Source organism: Anopheles merus, chromosome 2L (genome assembly GCF_017562075.2).
Source record: "Anopheles merus strain MAF chromosome 2L, AmerM5.1, whole genome shotgun sequence".
Classification (NCBI taxonomy): Eukaryota; Metazoa; Arthropoda; class Insecta; order Diptera; family Culicidae; genus Anopheles; species Anopheles merus.
Genome location: NC_054083.1, coordinates 23222409 through 23246104, shown reverse-complemented (window position 1 = coordinate 23246104; position 23696 = coordinate 23222409). Strand labels below are relative to the sequence as shown.

The 23696-nt window shown below is 49.3% G+C and overlaps 3 protein-coding genes across 5 annotated transcripts; all 3 read left to right on the top strand.

The window, feature by feature from the left end:
- Nucleotides 1-676: 676 nt before the first annotated feature.
- Nucleotides 677-2377, top strand: LOC121592933 (indole-3-acetaldehyde oxidase-like). The gene is made up of 3 exons (XM_041914867.1): nucleotides 677-934; nucleotides 1179-2055; nucleotides 2135-2377. Exons 1-3 carry the CDS (start codon nucleotides 902-904, stop codon nucleotides 2215-2217), a joined length of 993 nt encoding a protein of 330 aa, XP_041770801.1. The 5' UTR covers nucleotides 677-901; the 3' UTR covers nucleotides 2218-2377.
- Nucleotides 2378-3407: 1030 nt separating this feature from the next.
- LOC121592287 (xanthine dehydrogenase/oxidase-like) lies at nucleotides 3408-6022 on the top strand. The gene is given in 3 exon segments (XM_041913686.1): nucleotides 3408-3435; nucleotides 3546-5882; nucleotides 5952-6022. Coding segments are annotated over 3 exon segments (2436 nt in total).
- A 3152-nt stretch (nucleotides 6023-9174) lies between these two features.
- Nucleotides 9175-23684, top strand: LOC121591852. Of its 3 annotated transcripts, XM_041912891.1 has the most exons (7): nucleotides 9175-9689; nucleotides 10141-10375; nucleotides 13252-14986; nucleotides 15059-15171; nucleotides 22092-22256; nucleotides 22338-22533; nucleotides 22604-23684. In XM_041912891.1, exons 2-7 carry the CDS (start codon nucleotides 10147-10149, stop codon nucleotides 23592-23594), a joined length of 3429 nt encoding a protein of 1142 aa, XP_041768825.1. In that variant the 5' UTR covers nucleotides 9175-9689; nucleotides 10141-10146; the 3' UTR covers nucleotides 23595-23684. The 3 variants fall into 3 exon arrangements, with proteins under 3 accessions (XP_041768825.1, XP_041768827.1, XP_041768826.1); XM_041912893.1 differs by lacking the exon at nucleotides 10141-10375 and having other exon boundaries at nucleotides 9176-9689; XM_041912892.1 differs by lacking the exons at nucleotides 9175-9689; nucleotides 10141-10375 and adding an exon at nucleotides 11314-12434.
- Nucleotides 23685-23696: the final 12 nt, after the last annotated feature.

The following is a 23696-nucleotide window of genomic DNA, read 5'->3' as shown; positions in this document are numbered from 1 at the left end:
ACCGGGCGATCGTTCTCTTATCATTCCGACCGCCGATGTGAACACTTGTCACTTGTTATTGTATCCAAATAAAGTTGGTGTACGACTAAGAAACCAACAGGTATGAATAAGAAAAACGCTACTTTGTTGCTTGCCGGAAAACTAACATTAGACTATTGACTTATCGTACCAAGCATAGTGATTACTCTTTTCCCTCCATTGCAGGGTTTCTTCTTCTTCTTCTTTGGCACAACAACAGTTGTCGGTTAAGGCCTGCCTGTGCCCCCACAAGTGAAGTGAGCTTGGCTTTCTTTGACTTATTGTTACCATAGCAGGATAGTCAGTCCTACGTATAGGGACACGGTCTATTCGGGGCTTGAACCCATGACGGACATGTTGTTAAATCGTACGAGTTGACGACTGTATCACCAGACCGGCCCATTGCAGGGCAGTGCTGGAAAATCGTTGTGCTCTCGATCGCAGCAACCGGGGAACTGTTACGCTGCTTTTCCAAATCTTCGAACCCAACCGACCGTGCGCCTTCGAACGGATTCGCGTGGCGATCCACCGAATAGCTTTCAAACGGTAGCTTCGCTGTGGAGGAAGAAATAACAACGGACTCATCATGCTCTATGTGCTTATTTTAAACCTCACAGGGTAGGGTTTTGCTCTATATAATGTTCTAAGCTTTCACTTTCCCTGTCTTCTTCACATACACCCCTCGTTGAATGAACGTGTAAGGACGACTAGTCCCGTTCATTTCCCCCGTCTTGGTGAGCTCGGTGATGCGTGCAATCGTGTTGCCGTTTGGAGCCTACTGACCGTTGGTGCGCAGTCTTCTCCCGTCAGTGTTGGATTTGCGCTTGCATTGCGTACTCCGTATGAAACCTGCGCATAGCCACGTCGTCTTCAGTGCGTCACCATGCGCGTGAAGTTCACCATCAGCTGTACCAGGGTACGAAAAGCGAAATTCGGTTGTTTCTATCCACAAAACTGATGTTTCGTGCCTTTCCTTTCCCTTTTCCCCTTGTCGTGGTCAGTTACCCCGGGCGAGCTGCCGATCGATGCGTCGCTGAACCGCTTCATACGCACCAAGGCACACCTGACGGGTACCAAGTTTATGTGTCTCGAGGGTGGCTGGGTGCATTCATTCTAGTTCGGGGTGTGTTTGTGCTAGTTCTGATTTCCGTTCCTTTTAGTGTCTGTTTTCGGTGTTCTCCTGCCATGGCATGGACATTCTTACGGTGGAAGGCATCGGGTCGAAGGCGACCGGATACCATCCGGTGCAGGAGCGATTGGCACAGTTCAACGGCACACAGTGCGGGTACTGTTCGCCCGGCATGGTGATGAGCATGTACAGCCTGCTGGAGGCGAACAACGGCAGCGTCACGATGGAAGATGTGGAGAAGGCACTGGCAGAGAACATCTGTCGCTGTACCGGCTATCGACCGATTCTAGATGCGTTCAAGTCATTCGCAGTCGATGCACCGCCCGAGGATAGGCTGGCTCGTCGGGCTATGGGCATCACCTGTGCCTCAGACATCGAAGATCTGCCCCGGGCGAGCTGTGTCGGTTGTGAGCGGGAATGTTCCGCCAAGGGTTGCTCCGATGAGACGATTGAGCTGCAGTTCATGTATCAAGATCGTCGGTGGTTTCGAGTGCGCACAGTGGACGAAATATTTGACATCCTGCGAGAGGAGGACGTGAGCCCTGGGATGTACATGCTGGTGGCGGGCAACACGGGTCACGGTGTGTACCGGAGAGCCGCAGACTTACGAGTGTTCATAGATGTGCGCCACGTGGAGGAGCTGCGCAACTACTGGATCGGAAGTTCGGTGATCGTCGGTGCGAATGTGACGCTCAGTGAGCTGATTGAGATATTGCGAGAGGCGGCCAGAGCCGATCGGCGCTTTACGTACTGTGGCGAGCTGGCACGTCATGTGGAAGAGGTCGCACATCCCGCAGTGCGGCACGTCGGGACGATCTCTGGGAATCTAACGCTCAAACATCGTCATCCTGAGTTTCCATCCGATCTGTTCGTTTTGTTCGAATCGATCGGTGTCGAGATGACGATTGGTAAGTTAGGGCAGGAGAAAACAATCAGGCAACTCCTCTTTCACTGTGTTCACTTTTTTGCTACTCCTTTTCTTTCCAGCTTCCCCCAGTGGTGCGATGGAAAAGCTGCGGTTTGGGTACGGTTTTGCTGGTGTTGTTTTATGCCATTCGCGCCTGTTGTGAGGGTTGAGGAGTTGTAGTAAGTGAAAGGAATCGTTAAAGAAGCTCTGGTAACAGATAGAACCGAGGACGATTTGTTTTATTCATTCGGTTTTGGTTGATAGATCACGCGATGAACGTTATGTCTTATTTTACCAGATTTGATATATTTTCCAAACACATGGGAAGCTTTGGTTTGCTTTGCGATGAGTTATGCTAGACGTTGTACATGAGATGTGATGTTCCACTGCTTGTTGGTGTAGACAATCTTTATCTGTACTGCTCAATTAGGATTAGAAGTATGATCATTCGTCGATCACACACATTTACTTTGCTTGAGGCCATTGAGACTTGATATCTCCTATGCACTAATGTTTTCAGAAATGCTGAAGATATTGTATAACTTGTGATAAGAACTAAGGTAAGGAACTAACCTTGTGGAAATCGATTACCATTTTCTGGATTACCGGAGCGATTGATCTTAGAGAGATGTGAAGTCTCTATAAGGAGAACCTTATCTACAGTTTACAGATACATTAACATTAGGGAAAAAGATCAATTTGTAGCTATGGAGTATCCAAGACCATTGAAATAAGGCCTTCTTTGATCACCTTGCTGTGTAATATATGTCTGTGATCTTGTATTCGGAGATCCAACTAAGAAGAAATCGAACACAGATATAAGTAAAATTCGTCTTCTCCAAAGATGTATATTACAAGTCTCATTGTAACCCTTGATCTCCTTATCTTCTTCGACAAGTGTTCTCGCGCAACCCGCACGGAGCAGTACTTCGCCGGCAAGAACCCGTATAACAATGTGATGCTGCAGGAAACGCTTGCTGTTACGACGGCGAACGGATCTGTGAGCCACGCGAAGGATGCGGCCTTGTAAATCAAACCCGCTCGGGTAACAGCGATCTTCTCAACCGTTCGACACCAATAATCAACCTTCCCGATAGTTGCTCTCTCAAGTAATTTGAGGAGCCTATGCCGCAGAAGGGGGTGAAGAGGGATGAGAGATTTCTTTCTTGATCCGAATATGCAAAATTAAAAAAGAGGTTTCTTAGAGTTGCAAAATCCGAATGATTATTTATTGAGAGTTCGGTCCCTTTTATACCCCAGGAAGCCCATACATTTTTAAGGTGTTAGTGTATCCTTTCCGAGGATAATTAGTACATAAGTGTACGTACGCGTGAGTGCCGCATGTTAGTCTTTATGACGCATTTTTATTCCGCTTTTACACGTAGCGTTCCCGGTTTCTAGATTAAGGTGATCGCGCACTACGCGAAATATAGTTTGAGACGTTTTGAATAATCGCACGCGTAACACTTGCCGTACTGAACGCCGAGCTAGCCGGTGGACAAACGGAACCAGCCGCAGATGCATCATACCGTCGCCAGGTAGCAGTCGGTTTACTGTACCGTTTCGTCCTTCATATTGCGCCACGTGATCGTCGCGTAGCCAACCCGATAGTCCGCTCGGGTGGATCGAAAATGCAGCGTCCCATTTCCAGCGGCGCTCAGTCCTTCGATACGACCTCAAACTGGCCGCTTACGCAAGCACTGCCCAAGTTGGAAGCGTTCCACCAGACGGCCGGTGAAGCGATCTACGTCAACGATCTTCCAAGTCGTCCGGACGAGCTGCACGCCGCTTTCGTACTGGCAAACGTAGTGCATCGACAGATTACTGCCATTGATCCATCGCCCGCTCTCGCAATGCCGGGTGTTGTGGCATTCTATTCTGCCAAAGATATCCCAGGGAAGAATAATTTTGCCTCACTTGTTGGAGGTTTCAACACGGCCTTCCCATTTCGCGATGTGCCCGAGGAGATTCTGTGTAGCGGTAACGTACTGTACCACGGTCAGCCGGTTGGTATTGTGGTGGCTGAGTCGTTCGAGTGTGCTACAGAAGCCGCGACAATGGTGAAGATGACGTACAGAGAGTCCAATGATGAGCCGATACTTCCCACGGTGGATGATGTGCTCGCCCATGGCACTTCAAGCCATCGTATCCTGACGCTAGAACCGGACGTAGTGGGTCGATCGTACAACCGGGCGGGCAGTACTGTCAACACCGTGAAGGTTACGGGCAAGTGTCACTTTCGCAGTCAAGCACACTTCACGCTAGAGCCTCAGACTTGTCTTTGCATCCCATCGGAGGACGGGACCGGGATGGATGTGTATAGTGCTACCCAATCGAGTCACATGGTCCAAAACGCGATCGCAAAGTCACTCAACTGGCGCCAATGTAATATTCGCGTTATTGTACGCCCTGTAGGTGGATCGTTTGGTGCGAAACTGTCCCGCGGAGCATGGGTCGCCAGTGCGTGTGCCCTGGCCGCCTATCGTACCCGACGTCCGGTTCGGATGGTATTACCGTTCGAGACTACGATGAAGGCAATCGGTAAGCGTATCGGAGGACAGTGCCAGTATGAGGTAGATGTAAGGCCTACCGATGGACGCATCGTTCGGCTTTCCAACACGTACTACGAAGACGAAGGTGTGTCCCAGTACGAAGCGATGGCGTTTGTATTCCGAGGTGCATTCCGCAACTGCTACAGTGATGACAGCTGGCGACAACTGTTACGTGGTACACTTTCCGACTCACCTAGCACCACCTGACCCGGTACAGCCGATGCGATTGCCACCATCGAAACAATCATGGAGCATGTGGCGTTCGTTACTGGACTCGATCCTCTCACAGTTCGGCTTGCCAATATGGAACCAGGCAGCAGTATGGCCACCTTACTGCCAGCATTCTATGAGCAGGTTGACTTCAAGGAGCGTAAAGCAGCTGTCGATCGTTTCAACGAGACAAATCGTTGGAAAAAGCGAGGAATTGCTATCGTTCCTTTGGCTCATCCAATTAGCTATTACGGAGGTATGAATGCTAGGGTATCGATCTACCACGTGGATGGGAGTGTGGCTGTTACGATCGGAGCCCCAGAGATAGGTCAGGGCATAAACACAAAGGTTGCACAGGTGGTGGCACACACGCTCGGTATTCCTTTGGCACTAATTACGGTGAAGCCACATATGTCCGTTGGCAGCCCGAACGCATTCGTTGAAGGTAGTAGTATCAGTACGGATCTAGTGGCGTACTCGGCCCGGCGTGCCTGTGAAACTCTGCTCGAACGCATTCGTCCCGTGCGGGAGGATAATCGGACCGCTCCATGGGAAGCGATCGTGCAAATGTGCTACCAGCGACGGATTGATCTAACCGCTTCTTACAACTCCAAGCAGACGGATCTACGTGGATACACCGTGTGGGCACTGTGCGCAGTCCAGCTAGAGGTGGACATACTTACCGGGCAGGTACAGCTGCAGCGTGTGAACATTCTGGAGGATACGGGCGAGAGCATAAACCCTCTATTGGACATTGGACAGATTGAGGGAGCTTTTGTGATGGCGGTCGGGTTTCATCTGCTCGAAGAGCTGCGGTACGATCGGAGTATGGGCGCGCTTAGCAACTACCGCACGTGGAACTACAAGCCGCCGAGTGCGCGTGACATTCCGGTAGATATGCGCGTACGGTTGCTGCAGAAGAGCTCGAACCGGGCGGGTGTACTTCGGTCGAAGACAACGGGAGAACCGGCGTACAATCTGGCAGTTGCTGTGCAGTTCGCTCTGCGGTATGCACTAGCTTCGGCACGGCGTGATGCTGGACTGCCGATTGAGTGGCTAGAGCTCGGTAAGTGATAATTGTTACGATCTGGATTCTGTCCAGGAAGTTCTCAGCTTAACTATTCCATTTTTACAGCTACGTCCTGTACGCCTGGGAAAATAATTGCCATGACAGGGACCACTATTGATCAGTTTGTGCTGCATTGAGGCAACACTTTTAGTAGTGTTGTGGGCAGCCGTGCCGACCCCTGGACTTGCCGTGGCAGTTGCGCTGCCACCGGTCAACGTCCAGGAGGACGACAGTGTGTCACACACACTGTCGCACACACTAAGCAGCGCAAGGCTTAGTGTGTGCCGAGCGCACAGTTAGAGTGTGTTAGCGAGCCGATCGAGCAGGAGCTCTCGGCAGGGGCGCTCGGTGCGGCTGGTGCGCGGCCACCGTACTATTATATTTTAAAGTGTATTGGTTGTTTCGTTTATGTTTTATTTATTATGTACGTTATAAGTGTTTTAATAAAAGTAAAAGTGCAGAACACAACAGTGGCGACGAGGATGGGATCCTCCTCGCGTAGGGGGGGATCCTACAACGAACCCGCGGAAGCCATCGCGATCGAGCCCATCTCGCTTTTGCTGCATCATTGCAGCGGCCATCGCGATGGCACGGTTCCCTGTGCCTTTGGGATACCGCGGAACATCGGGCCGCCGCCACCGCCGCCAACACCGAGGCCCCCGGCTGCCGTCCCATCATTGGCGACCATAGGGGCAGCCGAACACACACTCTCGGCGACAAGGAAGGTCGTCGGGCTGCAGCCCCAGCAACGCCAGCAGCACCACAGGCGAGGCAGCTTTCCGCCTTGCTGCTGGATCTTCGGATGGGCGTCGCATCCGCCCATGCTGCAGCCCCCAGATTCATCGGGCGAGGACGCATTCCGCCCAGCTGCAGCAGCAGCAGTGCAAAGATCCATCGGCGATGAGCAATACCGCCCCGGCTCGAGCTCAGCACATCATCGGCGAGGTAGCAATTCCGCCGCGGCTCGAGCCCTGCCTCTCACCACGGCGACGTACTATTCCGCCTCGGCAGCACAACACGTTCGGCAACGCACAAGTTGCATCGGCTGTAACACAGCAGCACACATCGGCGCGAACGCTTTCGCCCTGGCTGTAGTTGAACAGGCGTCGCCAATTACGCCTCGGCTACAGCCACTGTGTCCAGAGGGGACGAAGTATCATGCCGTCCCAGCTGCAGTCGAACGGGCGTCGCCAATTGCGCCCCGACTGCAGCCACAGCATAAAAGAAGGGCGATGAGCCATGCCGCCCTGGCTGCAGCCCCGTTCCAACGGGACACACATTTTTCCCCGGCTGCAGCCAAAGCATCGTAGGAGGGCGAGGAACCATGCCGCCCGAGTATTTTCATCTCTACCGCCCGTCATCGGACAAAAAAATCCATCGCTGCTGCCCTGGGGCAAGGATCATCATCATCATCGTCATCATCGCGGCATCATCATCATCATCGTTATCATCATCGTCATCATCATCGCCGTTACACCATCGCCGCCGTCCCAGGGAGCGGCACAGCAGCAGCATTACCGCCGCGTTATCGCCATCGCGGTGTGGGCCGAGAGCAGCCGCAAGCGCTGCTCAGCGCGACAACATCGGGATCCCCACATCTTGGTAGCATCGGCCGGAAGGGTGTCACCACGCCGGTATTCCCTTAGTGGAATACCCCCGCGTCGGTTCGAGCCCTTCGGTATTAAAAGGGGGAGATGTTGTGGGCAGCCGTGCCGACCCCTGGACTTGCCGTGGCAGTTGCGCTGCCACCGGTCAACGTCCAGGAGGACGACAGTGTGTCACACACACTGTCGCACACACTAAGCAGCGCAAGGCTTAGTGTGTGCCGAGCGCACAGTTAGAGTGTGTTAGCGAGCCGATCGAGCAGGAGCTCTCGGCAGGGGCGCTCGGTGCGGCTGGTGCGCGGCCACCGTACTATTATATTTTAAAGTGTATTGGTTGTTTCGTTTATGTTTTATTTATTATGTACGTTATAAGTGTTTTAATAAAAGTAAAAGTGCAGAACACAACAAGTAGGTAGTACGATATAAACATATTGTTGGTCAACTCTTCACGTGGAATCTTGGAGAAAAAAAATTCTAGATGTTTGATTGTTGAATGTAAGAATATATCAGTAGTTAACAAGATGATCAGTAGTTAACTAGGCTGAACACACTCAATAAATAATAAGCTATGTAATATAAAAAGATAAGTCTATTCCGTAATGCATAGGTCACTATTAAATACAATATAATAAAGCTCCATACAGGTACATGTATACATCCTGAGTCCACACTTATCTTATAACTGACCCCGAACCAATGACGACTATTGAAATGCTCCTCAACCTATGCCGGTCCTGGAACAGTGCTAGAGATCCTGAACCGATATTTGACTCTAAACTTGTAGTGTAATTGGAACAGAACTAAAAGTCATACCAGTATCTAGCATTGATCTCAAACCCATGTCAATCCGGGAACTGATTCTGTTCTTACCGGAACATACTGGAACTGATCGTGAACCCGGTTAGTTTCTAGAAGCGATCCTAGACCCATCCACACCGATTCTAGAGCTGATCCTGAACTAAGACGAGTCTAGGAATTGTTCTGGAAGCTAGATCAGTATAAGTTCTGAACGTATATCGCTCCAGCAATAGATCTCGATTTCATATCAGTTCCAGAACTGATTCAAGCAAATACTGGTCCTAAAACCTTTACTGAACCCACCCGACCGTGATACTGATATGAAATCCGATGGATCCGATATGAATACCGACCCTGAAACTATTCATGAATATATAGCAATACTGGATGCAATCGGGTCGCAACACTACAGTCGATGATGGTCCTGGAGCTGATACCGTACCTAAACAATCTAGAAACTGATCCCGAATCATTAACTGTCCTAGAACTGAACCTGAACTCATACAGGTTATGGAATTTATCCTAACGCCACATCGTTCCTGTAATTGAAGCCAGATCCCGAACCCATATCGATAAAAAAAATGTTCCGTTTAATATTCCATTCCAAAAACTGAACCTGGAACTGTCTTAATGTACGAATTGCGAACCTGTTCCAGTTCCGAAACCGGTACAGTAAAAAATATTCTCGGCAACAGCTGTTTAAAAAATATGAATGAGAAATGTAGCCATCTAAGTGCTTAAAATGAGTGCAAAATTAATGCACTCTCCAGGCTTAGTTTTATTAAACGAGTAATAATTTAAAAAAAAAAACATCTACACGATTCCATCGGCGGCATCCCACTGTGCCGCAGCAACAACACAAATCAGCTGACAAGCGAACTGTCAAACGGCGAACGTCATGCGAGGCAGTGCGAGTACGGAATGGTGCTGTTGTTTGGCTACATCTTATGGGTTTCGTAGGTGTTAATTTTCGTTTCTTGTTGTTTTTTCGGTTTAATTTGTTCGCGTGTTTTGCCGAACGCGAAGGTGTAAATTTTATTGCAGCCCGTCGTGAGCCGTGAGTTATTTTGAGGTGGAAAAGTTTCGTGCTTATTGGAGGACGCTTTTGCGGGCCCAAACCATCGAAAAGCTGTTCAACGCACACCTACGCGGGGAGGGAGCCTAGGGAGCGTTCCAAGGCAATGGGAGCAGCATCATTTGCGGAAGTAATCTAACAAACAGCAAACAGTGTGGTTTTGTTCTTTTTGCGGGATCATCAATTCCTCGATCATCCAGCAGCTGGAGCCTGTGCGTTCATCACAACCAATCTTCATCGACAACATTTGTTGGGGCTAGTGTTCCAAATCCGTCCCACGCACCAGTGCGTACATGAAGCAGAGGCAACCCGTCAAACCGTAAAGAGGTAAGATATTTATCTCCACTTTTCCCCTTCACCCACGCGACGCAACAAGAAACTGCTGACTCATCGCGGAACCTCGCGCAAGAGAAAGATGCGGTCAGTGTACCTGGGGCCCAAGGATAACTGGCCGCGGCGAATCTGGTGACATCTCCTACCTGTATACGGTGTCCGGTACAGCTGCATATCGATTAAGATTTATGGAATATCAGTGCGATGCTAACGTATGATGTCTCACCCTTTCGGAAGGTCACACATCACGTACAACACATGCCCTCGCTAATGTTGTGTCCCTCTCCGATCGGCTCGAGGTGTTTCTATCGTGTTTTTTCCCCCCGTAGCTGATCTGAGTGTTTGTGTGTGTGTGTGTGTTTAGAGGGGGAAACCAACTCGGTTCACTATTCATTGTGTGAACTTTTCTCCACACCCGTTTCTCGTAACCTTGGCAACCGCGCAGTTAGCGATGGACCGTCATAACGAACAGCAACAACAACACCGGCAGCATCTCCGTTCGGAGCAACAGCAACAACAACAATGCGATCTGGCGGAACAGCAGCTGCTGGTGGAAGAAGAGGGCGTACTTGCAGCAGAAACAGAACACCAAGCACCGTTCGTCCAGTGCGGGGCAGCGGAAGGCAGCGTGGAACTGGCCGGTGCAGAATGTTCCGGCTCGGCTCGCGGACCCGCTAATGGTTTGTCCATGCCTAGAAGCACCTGAATGTATTAGCTGTATACACTTGTGCCAAAGGAAACAACATTACATACGGCTGACTCGAGTGTAATGTTGCTTTTCCTTCTACTCCTTTCTATCGCGCTCTCTTTCTCTTTCTCTGATTTGTTGTTTTTTGTTACCTTCAAACATTTCGTTTAAATTATAATTTCCCATTTTCTTTCTTCTCTTCCAACGCTTCCAAAATGTAGTGAATATTTACAATTGCACACAACACACACACACGCTGCATGTGAAACGAGGTGAGCAAAGGCGCTACCCCGTCCGGCACGTTGCCTTTTCTGATTTGTGGCTGCTTGAAATGAAAATCCACCCAATATTGTTGTCGTTCCACACTGGCGCCCCTCGTCAAAACTACGCACCCCGCACATGGCGTGCGGCATGAGAAAAAGCACATGCAAGTGCGATCCCACACAACCACCACCTTCCCAACCGGTGTAGAATAGGATGAACAATATTGTTCCTTTACCTGACCTTTGAAACCTTTCCCTGCGCTTGACCGCGTGCGAATTGGTCCCGGGTGGCCCGCAGCCGTTCAGCGCAGAAATGTGTTGACAATGAGTCAAACAAACTCAGTACATAGGAGCAAAACAGCTCATCGACAACAACATCAACACTGCCCGGCATTGACACGGCTCTGCAACCTGAGATGGGCAGCGTACGGCCTGCTGACCGCGTGTGAAGCGATGGAAGCGATAGGGAGGAAGCTGCGGACAGGAACATAACAGTCCTTCGAGCACATTGTGCAGGCTCGTGTTTCTGTGCACTTTTTCTATTATCAGTTACGGCTGGTCCGGTTTCCCGTCTCGTTTCTCGCGGGTACGAATGATCTTTAAAGTAGCAAATCGCGAATCGCGACCGACACAAACACACACACACCCACACCCACAAAAGACTGTTTAAGTTGCGATGTAATCTTTTAGAAATATTTGTACACATTCCTGTATGATTAATTTGTCGTATGCCCTTTATATGGTCCAGTCTCGCCCAGTGACACGCTGTCTGCTCGTGCTTAGTATTCGTTCTTTCTTTGCCGCCGGGTATAATTTACTCGATTCATTGAACTTCAAAGCTTCCAAATATGCATACGTCTTCACTTCGGTTAATTACACCCAAAACTTTGCTAAAACAAACCGATGACTCAAAGCACGTGTTGTTTAATTATTCCGGTTATTCACGGTTTAAAGCAAACACGTCCGATACGGGAGAATTTGTATTGCCTTTCTCTTCCTCCCCCCGTTCCTCCGCTTTAGGATGCAATTTTCAAAATTTCCACTATCATATTTGTTCGCCCTTCCGCGCAAACACACCCTGCCAAATAAATACGAGTGCACCTTTCCGTATCACTGATCGCGACCGGCGCGACATTTGTTGACAGAACTGCCCGAACTGAAACAGTGCCCTCGACTACCTTGTTACACATACCCATCACCCCCTTTTACCCTCCGTTGGGCTTCCGTGTGCAGTGTACGTACGCATGAACTGGCTCTATAAATGGTCCTGATAAGCTAGAAAAGGCAGGGGGTGGTGGATCTCTGACCGGTAGAGGCAATCCCCCGCTGCCTCTCTCTTTCTCTCTTTCCCTTCAAATGCCATAAAAACACACTAACCCGCGACACAGACGGAGGATGCGGTCCGAATACGTTGATCCATGCGCAAACATGTTGTTTGCCTCCTTTGCTCAAGGCGCCCAACACACCAACACACAGCAGCAGCAGCCGTGTGGTGCGTGATCACGGCCAACCCCAACACGGCGCGATCGGATTGTCCGGTGGCAGTACGTGTTTGGCACCGTTTGCGAGCAGATCGTTGCGCAGCATTTGCGCGAAACGTTCCTTGCGTGTGAATTTCGTGGCGTAGAAGGCAAAGTGTGTTTGTGTGTGGCACAACCATGTTTGAAGTGATATTTTTGGAAAGAATGGAAATTGAGCATCTGTTGCGATACCTGGACACGGACAGGGAAGGCAAAAACGGGGAGGAACGAACGTCACAGTTGCATCGAATCCGATCGCGACACATAAGTGAGTTGGAGCTAAAAGGGGCTATAACAAATCGTTAGGAAAATGTGTTACAAATTGCGTGTACGCGTTAAGAGACTTGTTCAAATCCATCGAACTATGGATATGTGCATGTATATTATGGACATTTATTCCAAGTGACCCGGAGTGGTATAATATTGACATTTAGCCAGTGGAAACTTATCGGAAGCGGAAACAGTTATAATATACAGTTTTGTCTAAAAGCCATGTTTAATAGTCGTCATGAAGCGTCGCACCTTGGTAGCTGTTAGGATAAAACGATGAGTTGTGTTGATTGTTTTTAATTATTTAATTTATTGCTGAAGATGTTGAACCTATTTCATCGCTTGAAAATGAAATGAACAGCTCCATTTTATACATCCTTTCTTAGCAAGAAACAGAACCTCTTTGTGTGTTCCATTTGTAGCCTTCAAATCCTCGATCTCTGTCACGCAGCATGAAGAGAACACTCCTACTGTTTCCGTACCTATATTTGTTCTTATTTAATTTATCCTTTTTTACCTACGTTTAAGTACGAATTGTAGAGAAAAAAAAGTTACCCTATAATGGCACTAATTGTTTTCACTCTTTAGCTCATCATTACGATCGGTTTCACCCTTCTTCGCACCTGTATGCCCTCCTCCTCTTTTAGCTTCTCTGTACACTCCGTTTTTGTGCGTGTGTTTGTCGATGTTTCAGCCTCACTTTTTCCACCGGTTGCACGGTTAATTTTCTTCTGTACAATTCAATATGAAATGTGTCAAACGGCACTGTTCAAAAGACCCTTACTAATCGTTACTTTCTTCCCGCTTGTTTCCAGTTCGATCCCGGGTACGCTACTGGCTGAACGATATCGTCGATGAAATGCGAAAGAAAAGCCCGGCCTCGGTACAGAAATGGGTCGATTCGATACAGATACCGTCCGGTACCGGTGCGGGAGAGCAATCGGTCGGCTCTGATGCACAGATCACCACAGGACAGGACAATGATCCGTCGGCGTACGTGTCCAACTACACCCGGTCGGATCAGCTAGCGGCGGGAACGGCGCCACAAACAGAAGGACACGATCGGCCTGACCGCGGCTGGACGGGTGCCACCGAAACCGGTGAACCGCTCGAAACGGACAGCGAAGAAGAGCGGCAAGTATTCGCGTACGATCATCAGCAGCAGCACAGCGACCAACCGGAACGCGTACTTATCGATAGCGACCTGAACAAGCACAGCAGTACAAGCAGCACCACTAACCATGGCCTTCCTTCGGAGCCACCGATCAGTTCTCTTGCCACCAGCACACCGAAAGCGATTAAGCCGGACGAGGGTGCGAAACAGATGCCAGTAAGCGAAGGAGCAGCACCGTCCGGGCTGTCGATTCGGAACTTTTTGTCGAAAAAATCGCTGCTCGGAAAGTTCAATCGATCCGGATCGAATCTCGAGCAGAGTCCGCCGACGACCACGACAGCAGGGGAAAGTGTGGCTGATATGGGCAATCCGGAACACGTCGAGCATGGTCGGCACGGTACGGAGAAGGGAGAAGTCACGGCCGCGCCTTCACCCTTCGTGGTGGGAAAGAGCAAAATAAACGAGTTCTATGACAAGCTGAACATGAACAAAGCCAAGTACGGTTTGATGAAGGCGAAAAATCTGGACATTCGCAACATGCTGAGCGGCGGGAGTCGGGAAAGCGCCGACCCTCGAAAGGCACACGAGGCACAGCCCGTCCAGTCGGGTGCGGATGAACCAACCCCCGTTGAGAGTGGCTTCGAGGGTGAGCTGGAACCGCCGGCGAGTGAATCGGAGCACGAGCGATCTGTATCGCCGCAGCATCACGAACCGCTAGAGGTCAGCGTCGTCGATGTGGATCCGACCGATCCGTACGAGTTTTCCTTCGACGAATCGTTCCCCAAGTCGGACGAGCTCATCCCGGGCATGATCAGCGAGGAGGACGAGGAGGAGAAGGAAAACATACTCGACGGTGCGTCCGTCCTGCCGGGCTACGGGTACGATGCGTACCTGAACCCGCCGAAACCGAAGACGCACCGCATGGGCATTGGGCGGATCGGGCGCAGCTCGAGTGAAAATCCACGCGCCACTGCCCGGCGCTACAATCTGATGGAGATTGGGCGCAGCTTCAGCGAGATGAACGACGATGACGATTCGTTCGCGATCAGCGAGTGCAACAACAGCTGCCCGAATCCGTCCTCGCTCAACACGAGCTCAAGCATTAACGAGCATGGAAGCGTCAGCAATCTCACCCGCTCCGTGCCGGTCAGTCCGATACCGCGCACGTCGAGCAAGCTCAGCATTCAGCAGGACCACCCGTCGCAACACCAGCTCCACCAGCAGCAGCAGCAACCGCTGCACCAGCAGCAATCGTCCCCGAGACGGCGCAGCACGATGCTGGTGAAGGACAGCTCGCTGCAGTCCGACTCGAGCCGATGCTCCAGCGTGGAGAGTTTGCTGAACGCGCGCAAACCGGACCCGGAGAAGATACTGGTCAATCTGGGCTTTGGGCCCGCACCGCACAGTACGGACGTGTTGGCGAAAATACCCAAACGGTACGGATTGCCTTTTTGCGTGGCAGCTTTATGCTCACGGAACGCTAACGGGTTTCATCTTATTGTTTGCAGGTTTTTAAAACCCTCCCAAGTGCGTGGCGTCGATACGGAAGCGTTCCTGCGCCAGCAGCAGCTGTCGATGCACATCCACGAGAACAGCGTGCTCGGATATCGGGGGCTTGTAGGTAAGTTTGCCGGTCCGCCGGGACACAACTTCAAACGATTCATAAAAGTGCGCCCACACCAAGCGCCGGTAGAAGGTGACAGGGTGGTGTAGGGGTACAGTCAATGCTTTTTCACCCACCGTTACCGGTCATAGACAACAGGCAAAGGTGACTCACATGTGTAAAATTACATCGTTTCCTTCGATTTCGATTCTTTCTTCCATCCCCGTGCCGTGGTGGTGTCGCGTTCGTCTATTTAGCCGATTACGAAAAGCTGCACATTCTGCAGCGTTTTCAGTCGCGACCCATGTAAAACAAAAACCTGCTCACAAACTTCACTCCATGGTGGTGGTGGTAATGGTGGAGGGATATGCCACCCGTAAGCATACGCATTCATCCTCATCATATAGCCAAGGGATCGTTGCTGCGGTGTCCATCCATCCAGGCGGGTTGTTACAATCGTACTTTCGTGTGTCCATCTCGTCGTCTCGCTCACTGCACAACTGTGCGCACAATCATCAAACAGAAACATGCACACTTACCTGTCCCGTCCTGTCTCTCTAACGCTAGTCTAGTCTATTAGCACCTACTTAATGTACACTACACGACATGTTGTGCATACGATTAACAACGGACGAAAGGGGGCGCAGTAGTGGTTGCGTGGAGGATACGAAAATAAGGTGGCTAGCAACAAGGAGTTACAGTGTCAAACTTGTGGTAAACAACCATTTCCACTATAGTGTGTGTTTATTATGTCTGCTTGTTTTCGAATGTTCTTTGTGCTGCTGTTCGTGTTGTTCGTTTCGGGTGCATTTGTTTTTATTTGTTCTTAGTTTATTAACTGCATGATTTACACTTCTTCAATTTATAGTACAATAGCTAACATGTAACATAACTGAAGCTTTGTCGTTTTTTGTTTTTTATTAGATTTTAATGTAGAAACGATACGATCCTAATGTAGCTAGGTTTGCTTGTTAATAATGTTTGATTTTTATAACATTTATAATATTTCAAATTTCAAATTTCTGTACAAACTTTTCATTATTTTTGTGTATTTCGTCTGAGTTTCGTGATCGCAACATTATGATTTTTAAATATTGCATTTGTGTGTTGATTGATTTGATTGGTAAACACACCAAAAGCAAACTTGAACATTTCTTTAACCAATCACGCCCTTTCCCGCCCCGGCAGGTAATCCACACATTCCACCGTCGATGATAGTGGCCAAAATTATGGAACGGTTTCAGGAGAATGACTCAAAGACTCGTCTGACGGCGGCGGGCGTGCCGCTGCTGCAGTCCGACAGCCGCAACTCGTCCGGCCCACCGTCACCGGTACCGATGTCACGGCATGCCTCTCTAGCGACGGCCGATGGTCGTTTGAAGTACTAACTCTAACCACTACTCACCCCTCCAATGGGAGGCGCCAACGCTGCCGCCGTACACGTCGAACAGCGAGACACAGCGGACGACGTCCTCCTCAAAGTGATACTTTTTTATCGTACTACCGGGTACCGCTCAGCATATCGCTGCTCATACAATCAAAACACAACACCGTTTAGGAGAATTACCATTTTTAAACCTTTCTAAAAACAGCCACAAATTACGTGCGATGCAAATGAGATTTTAGACAGTTAGCGTTAGAAAGCCAACCCCGACAGATAGGGGCAGAGCGACCTTTTACCACTCCTTACTCTGAGCATCTATTTCTACAAACGCATCGACCATGTTTGTGAACCTTTTGTGCACTCTGTGGAACTGCTATACTTAGTCAAAGTGGAATGCGTACTATTGTACCGCTTTAAACAAAAAATCGACTTTCTCCAAACGAGCTTTTATGAGATTGTAGACTTTGTATATCTTCGATATTCCCTGTTTCTCTATATTTTTCTATCGTTCAGCATTATTTATATCAAACTCAAACAACACAAACACACACACACACACATACAGCAAAGGTTGAGTTGGGAGTGTTTTAGCTACAAGCGAAGAGTTTTAAAAAAATCTGTGAAAAGATACATTTCAACTTAATGACTAACGTGAAGTGAAACTGTAGAGAGAGACTGTAAAACGGACGAGAAAACCGATACGGCGTCGCACGCATTCCTTTTCGTGGAAAAGTTTGTTTTCTTTCGTACCCATGCAGCCCAAGGCGCACACTCACAGCTTTATAGACTCCTTTATATAGGCCTTGCTGTGAAGCGGAATCAGTGTTGTGTAGCATTATTTACCCCCCGTAGGATGTAAAGTAGGTTCGGTGTAAGATGAAATGGTGTAAGATATTAGTAGAATTCCACTGATTTGTTAGCAAATGCGAGAGAGAGAAAAAATGTAAAAGGCACAAGCTGTCGGTGGCTAAAATAAGAACAGGTTCGTAAGTGATTGCACCAAGACGAGAAATGAATAGCAGGGAAAAAGGAGATGAAATTAATAGATAAAAAGAGGGAAGCTTGCAGGATAAGATAGGACATCAGTCTAGAAGTAGTATCTTTTATCGAAATTCAAGAAAACAAATCATTAAAAAAATCTCTCTCACTCTCTCTTTAAAAAAGCATATCTATCATATCAGTAATGCGTTCTCTCCCGTGTTGTTGCACAGGTGTCGGAAGCATGTAGTGAGATCGTTCCAAATTGAAAATTAATAGCAATAGTTTTATTGTACTTCGTTTCACATACAACCGTTTCGAAGCTAGGGCGCAAATGTTATAGTATTTCTTCATAAACTACTACTTTTATAAAGTTACACATTTTACGACTAGCAAGGGGATCAATTTCGCGGGAGGGCTCTATTGCGGTCATTTATCTATCGTTAGAATCTCCTATCACGCGACACTGGGAAACTAAAAGCACTTGTTAGAAATGAATAAACGTTGTAGCGTAAAAGCTCTTGAACGGTATTGTAATGTAAAGATATTATATTTCATCACAAATCAATGGATTTGTAGCCAAATATGCGAAAGAAATGATCAAATACTCTTCGATCTTCAATCTTCCACAGAAGACAAGACAATAGTTTCTCCATGGTACTTCTTGACTGACTTAACGTTCAGAAACATGAATGTACAAACTACAAACTACAACTACATACAATAAACATACAAACATGGTTTTTCTCTGCTTCTTCTTTGGCACAACAACCGCTGTCGGTCAAGGCCTGCCAGTACCCACTAATGAAGTGAGCTTGGCTTTCAGTGACTTATTGTTACCATAGCAGGATAGTCAGTCCTACGTATGGGGGCACGGTCTATTCGGGACTTGAACCCATGACGGGCATGTTGTTACGTCGTACGAGTTGACGACTGTATCACCAGACCGACCCTAAAACATGGTTTCTACCATCATTTATTCAGTCGATCTGATACAGTCATAAATTTAAAAGAACTTCTAACCTCTTCTAATCGTCAGCAAAATAGTATAGAAGCCCGATACGAACTGGGTCACGGAACATAATGTAAGCCTCTTGCGTACGATATTTCGCTTAAAAATGAGCACCAAAAACACACTCCATTGAAAGAGAGCATTACCACACCAGCATGCCCCAAACAAGACAGGTTCTCTCAGACCCGTACACGCAACGTACAAGACAGAGAGCCACAAATCGACCACCAATCGACGTTGCTAGTGGTGGTGGTGGTGCATCGGTGTACTGGTATTGGTGGCCGCAGCAACCGCACGCAAGAAGTGGCCCACACAAGCGGGGAAAAGGTTAGCTTCACTTCTGTCCGCACCGTGGAAGCCAACGGTTCTCGCGCAACTGCCGTGACGGTCGGTCCGCTCTACCATTCGCGTCCACACAAAGCGATCACCTTCCATTCCCTTCCCTTTGCCAGCATTCGACCAACATTCGAAAGCGCGTTCGCTGCTTGGTGCGCGTTGATGTCGTGGCGACTTCTTTGCGCGAACGCTCCCGCGTATTCCCTTCACTTGAGCGCGTGAGGGAAGTGTGTGACATTTAAGAGAAGGTTTTTTTTCCTTCTTTCACAAAACGATCGGTGCACACAAAGCGCACAGATACGCATCGGTGGCCCCGTAGACGGTGGTGAAAAAAAATCGTTTAAAATTGTGCATTTTGTGTTGTTTACGCTTATCTTTACGCTGGAGCGCCGCGCACACGCCAAAGGAAGTAAGTGATAGTGATCTATTTAGGGGGGAGTAGGGAGAGCAGAAACACGAAAAAAACCCATCGAAAACAAGAAACAAACCCCGTCGAACAAGTGTTGCGCGATATAGTACCGCCAAAGTGCGAGAAGCAAGTGTGATAAGGAAACAAGGGGAAGAGCAAGATCGCTTCCCAGAGACTTGCTGTGCTCGAGACAGAAGCCAGCAGACAACATAATTATGCTGCTGCCGACGGTGAATCGATTGCCGAGGATTGGCTGTTGCCTAACGCTGGTCGCTCTGTTGGTGCTGCTGCTACACGCCCGTTCTGGGAGCGGCGCCGTCGGTATGTATATCTCTCCATTTGAGCCCAGCCCAACCGAGCAAAGTTGCTCGCGATCATAGAAAGTAAGAGCTTAAAAGGCCACATGTCAGCAGAAGCTAGGCACTGGTGGCCCCTCAGATGGTTCATCTTCCTCCCTTCCCGTGGGATGCGACCAGTATGCTTGCCCCATAGGACGTAGAACGAGTTCCACAGCTCGTTCTACCATCAGCATCACATTTCTCTAGCGCGTTGATGGGATGGATTGCGATCTCGCATGCGCGCATACACCTCAGATTGCACCTGAGGTGGTTTGGCCTTGAAGCAGTTCGTTGAAACGATCACTAAGCCCCGGAGTCCATTCCACGCTCGACTTCCTGATCGCGTCCAATTACGCGTGCAGGATCTAGAATGCTCGCGCTGTAGGAAAGTGGCAATCAAACTCAAGCAAAGCGCGTAAAAGCATAGAAGATTGCGAATAAATGTATGATTTATATGCGGGTGCATGGGATCAGGAGGGGACGGAATATTAATCGTCATTAGCATCTGCTTGAGCCTTCTTCGGTTCTATTTCTACCAAAGAAGAATCAGCCCAAGAACCTGTTTGTTTCACGTTAGACAAATTCCGAACGCTATTACTAATCGTTCGCTTCTAGGTATTGGCCGCTCATACTTCCTCATTGCTGGTTTCCTCAAACGCAACCGCAATTCTTAACCCATTCTTGGTGGGTTGTTGGTGGTTTGGATTAGTTTTTGTCTTCCTTTTGTTGCTCCCGTAAAAGGGGCACACCGCCAATAGCATGACTCATGCAGCCGCGATCGTGGATCGCTCTGCATTCACTAGCTGTGTAAAGTGCGCCAATTAATGCTCACATATACCCAAGCGCCTCTCACCCCTATTGCACGCTGTGAAAGTTTCCTTGCTTTTTTTCTGAAATGACGGTAGAACGTATCATGAGCAATTTCCGACACCGCACACGTAGCGTCGTTGTTGTAGGTCACCGATCATCCGATGAACGTTAAGACTCTTAGGTTTCGAAGTGGAGTGGAATATTTGAATGTTTTTCGGTTGTCGGACGGTTCCTTTCCGCGATCTTGTAAGGTGTTAATTTAAAACCTGATCGCAGCCGATCGTAGAATTTGAAACTGCTAAACTCACCCATTAACACTTGCCCAAACATTTGAAACATTCAGTTTTATTGTATAAACTGGAAAGTAGTCAACAATTCTCAAGAAATTTTGCTTTTCCATCGTATTTTGTGGATGCAACCACAGGGGCCCAGCTTTTAGGGACCGGAAGATGAACCACGCGTATTGTCAAACGGCCAGAGTGCGTCTAACCACGAACACGATAATGAAAGGTGTGGTGTTTGTTTTTTTTTCTTTCCTCATCTGCCGTTTTGTAAACAAACATTACACTCCCGCGTCCCAATTTAAGGGGGTGCGAGCCTCCTTTTGACTGGCCTGGTGTTTGAGGAAGGCCCCCCCCACCGTGTGATGAATGTACCGACTCGATGTACGCAAACCGGTAGGGTGTTTCTGTATCAAGCTTGCCGGAAGAGCAAGTCGAACAAGCGAACGCATTATTCAATTCCTTCCTCAGCAGAGGACCATTATGGAAGATATGAGTTACTTCTTGAAGTTACTATTACTGGGTAGGGCCAAGTGGCCTATTCCATAGACGTACCTACTCCAACAAGACCGGACGTTGTTCAAGGAAGAGTCAAGGAAGCCTAGTTTTCTGGACAGTATGAATGCGCCTAGATCATTACGCCAAATCAGAAAAAAAACGAAGTAGAAGTACCTTTTCCTAGAAACATGATAACAACAGGTGCTTCTAGGATGTTTAGTTTAAATAATAATAAGAAGAAAAATCACAAATTCCTAGCAATAGATTAACAACAAATTCCTCAAGGTTCTTTAGTTTAAGCCTTCCCCTAACGATATTAGCAAACACAGACTTCGAGGATCAAAAGTGGAATTTGGAATTATTGAATTCGTTAGCCATTTTAATCACTATCACAAGTATCTTCACATACACCCCTCTTTAAATAAGCCACTTTCACCTTCGTCAGGCCCAATAGTGTGCCATATCTTTGCCGAATAGCTTCCGAATGAATTCCTTCCTTTAGGTCATTTGCCCTGTAGCTCAAGATTCCTCGTAGCATTAATGCGCCACAAAGAAAAACCATCAAATGGATGGCCCTACCGAAGGGCGCTATCAAGGATTGAGTCAAGTCATGTAATGCTATGCCGGTAATGAACACAAACACACCCACAACACCATACATATCCGATACAAGCCGCCAGCTAGACGGTCCGATGCCTCTTGGTTGCCGCGCAAACCAGTTATCCAACCATGACGCCATGGCCGTGGGGGTTTTCAGTGGCCGCATGCTTGCTTGCTAATACTGCGCACAAACTACACCTTCTTGCCCACTTCCCGGTTTTGAGGCGTGACAATTTCCTGGCCCTTGCTGTGGCGGTACCACTTATCCAACCTCTCGCTATGCTTTTCACAGTGACGGACCACGATCGGGTGGTGACGTGCTACATCTCCACCTGGGCCGTTTACCGTACCGGCAGCGCGTCCTACCCCCTCGACGCCTTCGACCCCACCCTCTGTACGCATGCCATCTACGCGTTTGCCGGACTGGATGAGGAGAAGAATACCATCAAATCGCTGGGTAAGTTTGCAAAAGGCTTCTAGTGCTCCCTTATCTAACTAATGCTTCTTACGAATTGCTTCCGTTGCTCCGTCCCAACAGATGCCTGGCAGGACCTGAAAGACAACTACGGCAAGGGTGGGTACGAGAAGCTGACCGGGATGCGGGCCGCACATCCCCATCTGAAGGTGCTGCTCGCCATCGGTGGCTGGAACGAGGGCTCGGAGAAGTACTCCAACCTGGCGGCGAACCCGGAACGGCGCCAAGCGTTCGTGAAGAATGCACTCGACTTTGTCAAGTAAGAGTCAGTAGCCAACGACCAACCTTTCGCAAACTGTCTACCTTCTTTCTTGGCTCTTTCTTTGTAGACAGTACGGGTTCGATGGGCTTGACTTGGACTGGGAGTATCCGACGCAGCGCGGCGGCAAACCGGCCGATCGGGAAAACTTTGTCGCGCTCGTGCGCGAACTGAGCCAGCTGTTCCGCAAGCACAACCTACTGCTAACGTCCGCGTTCGGTGCGGGCAAGGACACGATCGATTCGGCGTACGACGTGAAGGCGCTCTCCAAATACCTGGACTTTCTGCACATCATGTGCTATGACTACAAGGGCAGCTGGGACGGACGGATCGGGCCGAACGCACCACTAACTAGCCGCGACTTCCTGAACGTGGAGTACTCGATCGAGCATCTGCTCGAGCTGGGCGCACCGGCCAGCAAGCTCGTGCTGGGGCTCCCGTTCTACGGCCGCACCTTCGTCAGCCCGATGGCGAAGGCTCGGTTGGGCGACACGTCCGACAAGGTCGGGTTTGCGGGGCCCTCCACCAAAGAGAACGGGTTCATGGGCTACAACGAGGTGTGCGAGGAGCTGAAGCGCAACCCGGACGACTGGACGCTCGAGTGGGACGCGGCCGCCTCCGAGATGGTGGCGATCAAATCGAACGGCACTGCCTCGCAGGTGGTCGTGTACGATAGTACGCGCTCGATCGCGAACAAGGTGCGATTTGCGGTGCGGCAAAAGCTGGCCGGCCTGATGGTGTGGTCGGTCGATACGGACGACTTCAATGGGCTGTGCGCACCGGAAGCAGACACGTACAAAGACTTTGGCGGAGCGGGGCTGACGATACCGCCGCCTGTTAGTGGCAAGTACCCGCTGCTGAAGACGATCAGCAACGCCGTGCTGGTGGCGACCGACGAGCAGACGCAGGAGAACGTCATCCCGAACGGGCCGGAAGAGGTGCCGTCGGCCGGCGGTACGTCGACTGGACCGTCGGGAGCCGCATCGGTTGCCGGGGCTAGTTGGCTGCTGTCGGTGGTACTCCTCGTTGTCACCGTGACCGTCACTGTGCGAACGCTGTAAAGTAGTGCGTAATCAAAATTCTGTAAGTTTACCTGTGTTAATTAAACTCCCAATCGAAATGTTGCCAAAACATTATTTCGCCTTACCAAGCTCGTCTCCTGT

What these genes read in the sequence shown, in the direction of transcription:
- LOC121592933 (XM_041914867.1), top strand. Translation starts at nt 902, where the DNA reads ATGCGCGTGAAGTTCACCATCAGCTGTACCAGG. An exon ending in TCACCATCAGCTGTACCAGG is followed by an intron (nt 935 to 1,178) that starts GTACGAAAAGCG and finishes CGTTCCTTTTAG; the next exon opens with TGTCTGTTTTCGGTGTTCTC. An exon ending in CGGTGTCGAGATGACGATTG is followed by an intron (nt 2,056 to 2,134) that starts GTAAGTTAGGGC and finishes TTTTCTTTCCAG; the next exon opens with CTTCCCCCAGTGGTGCGATG.
- LOC121591852 (XM_041912891.1), top strand. Translation starts at nt 10,147, where the DNA reads ATGGACCGTCATAACGAACAGCAACAACAACACCGGCAGCATCTCCGT. An exon ending in GGCTCGCGGACCCGCTAATG is followed by an intron (nt 10,376 to 13,251) that starts GTTTGTCCATGC and finishes GCTTGTTTCCAG; the next exon opens with TTCGATCCCGGGTACGCTAC. An exon ending in AATGCACTCGACTTTGTCAA is followed by an intron (nt 22,534 to 22,603) that starts GTAAGAGTCAGT and finishes CTTTCTTTGTAG; the next exon opens with ACAGTACGGGTTCGATGGGC.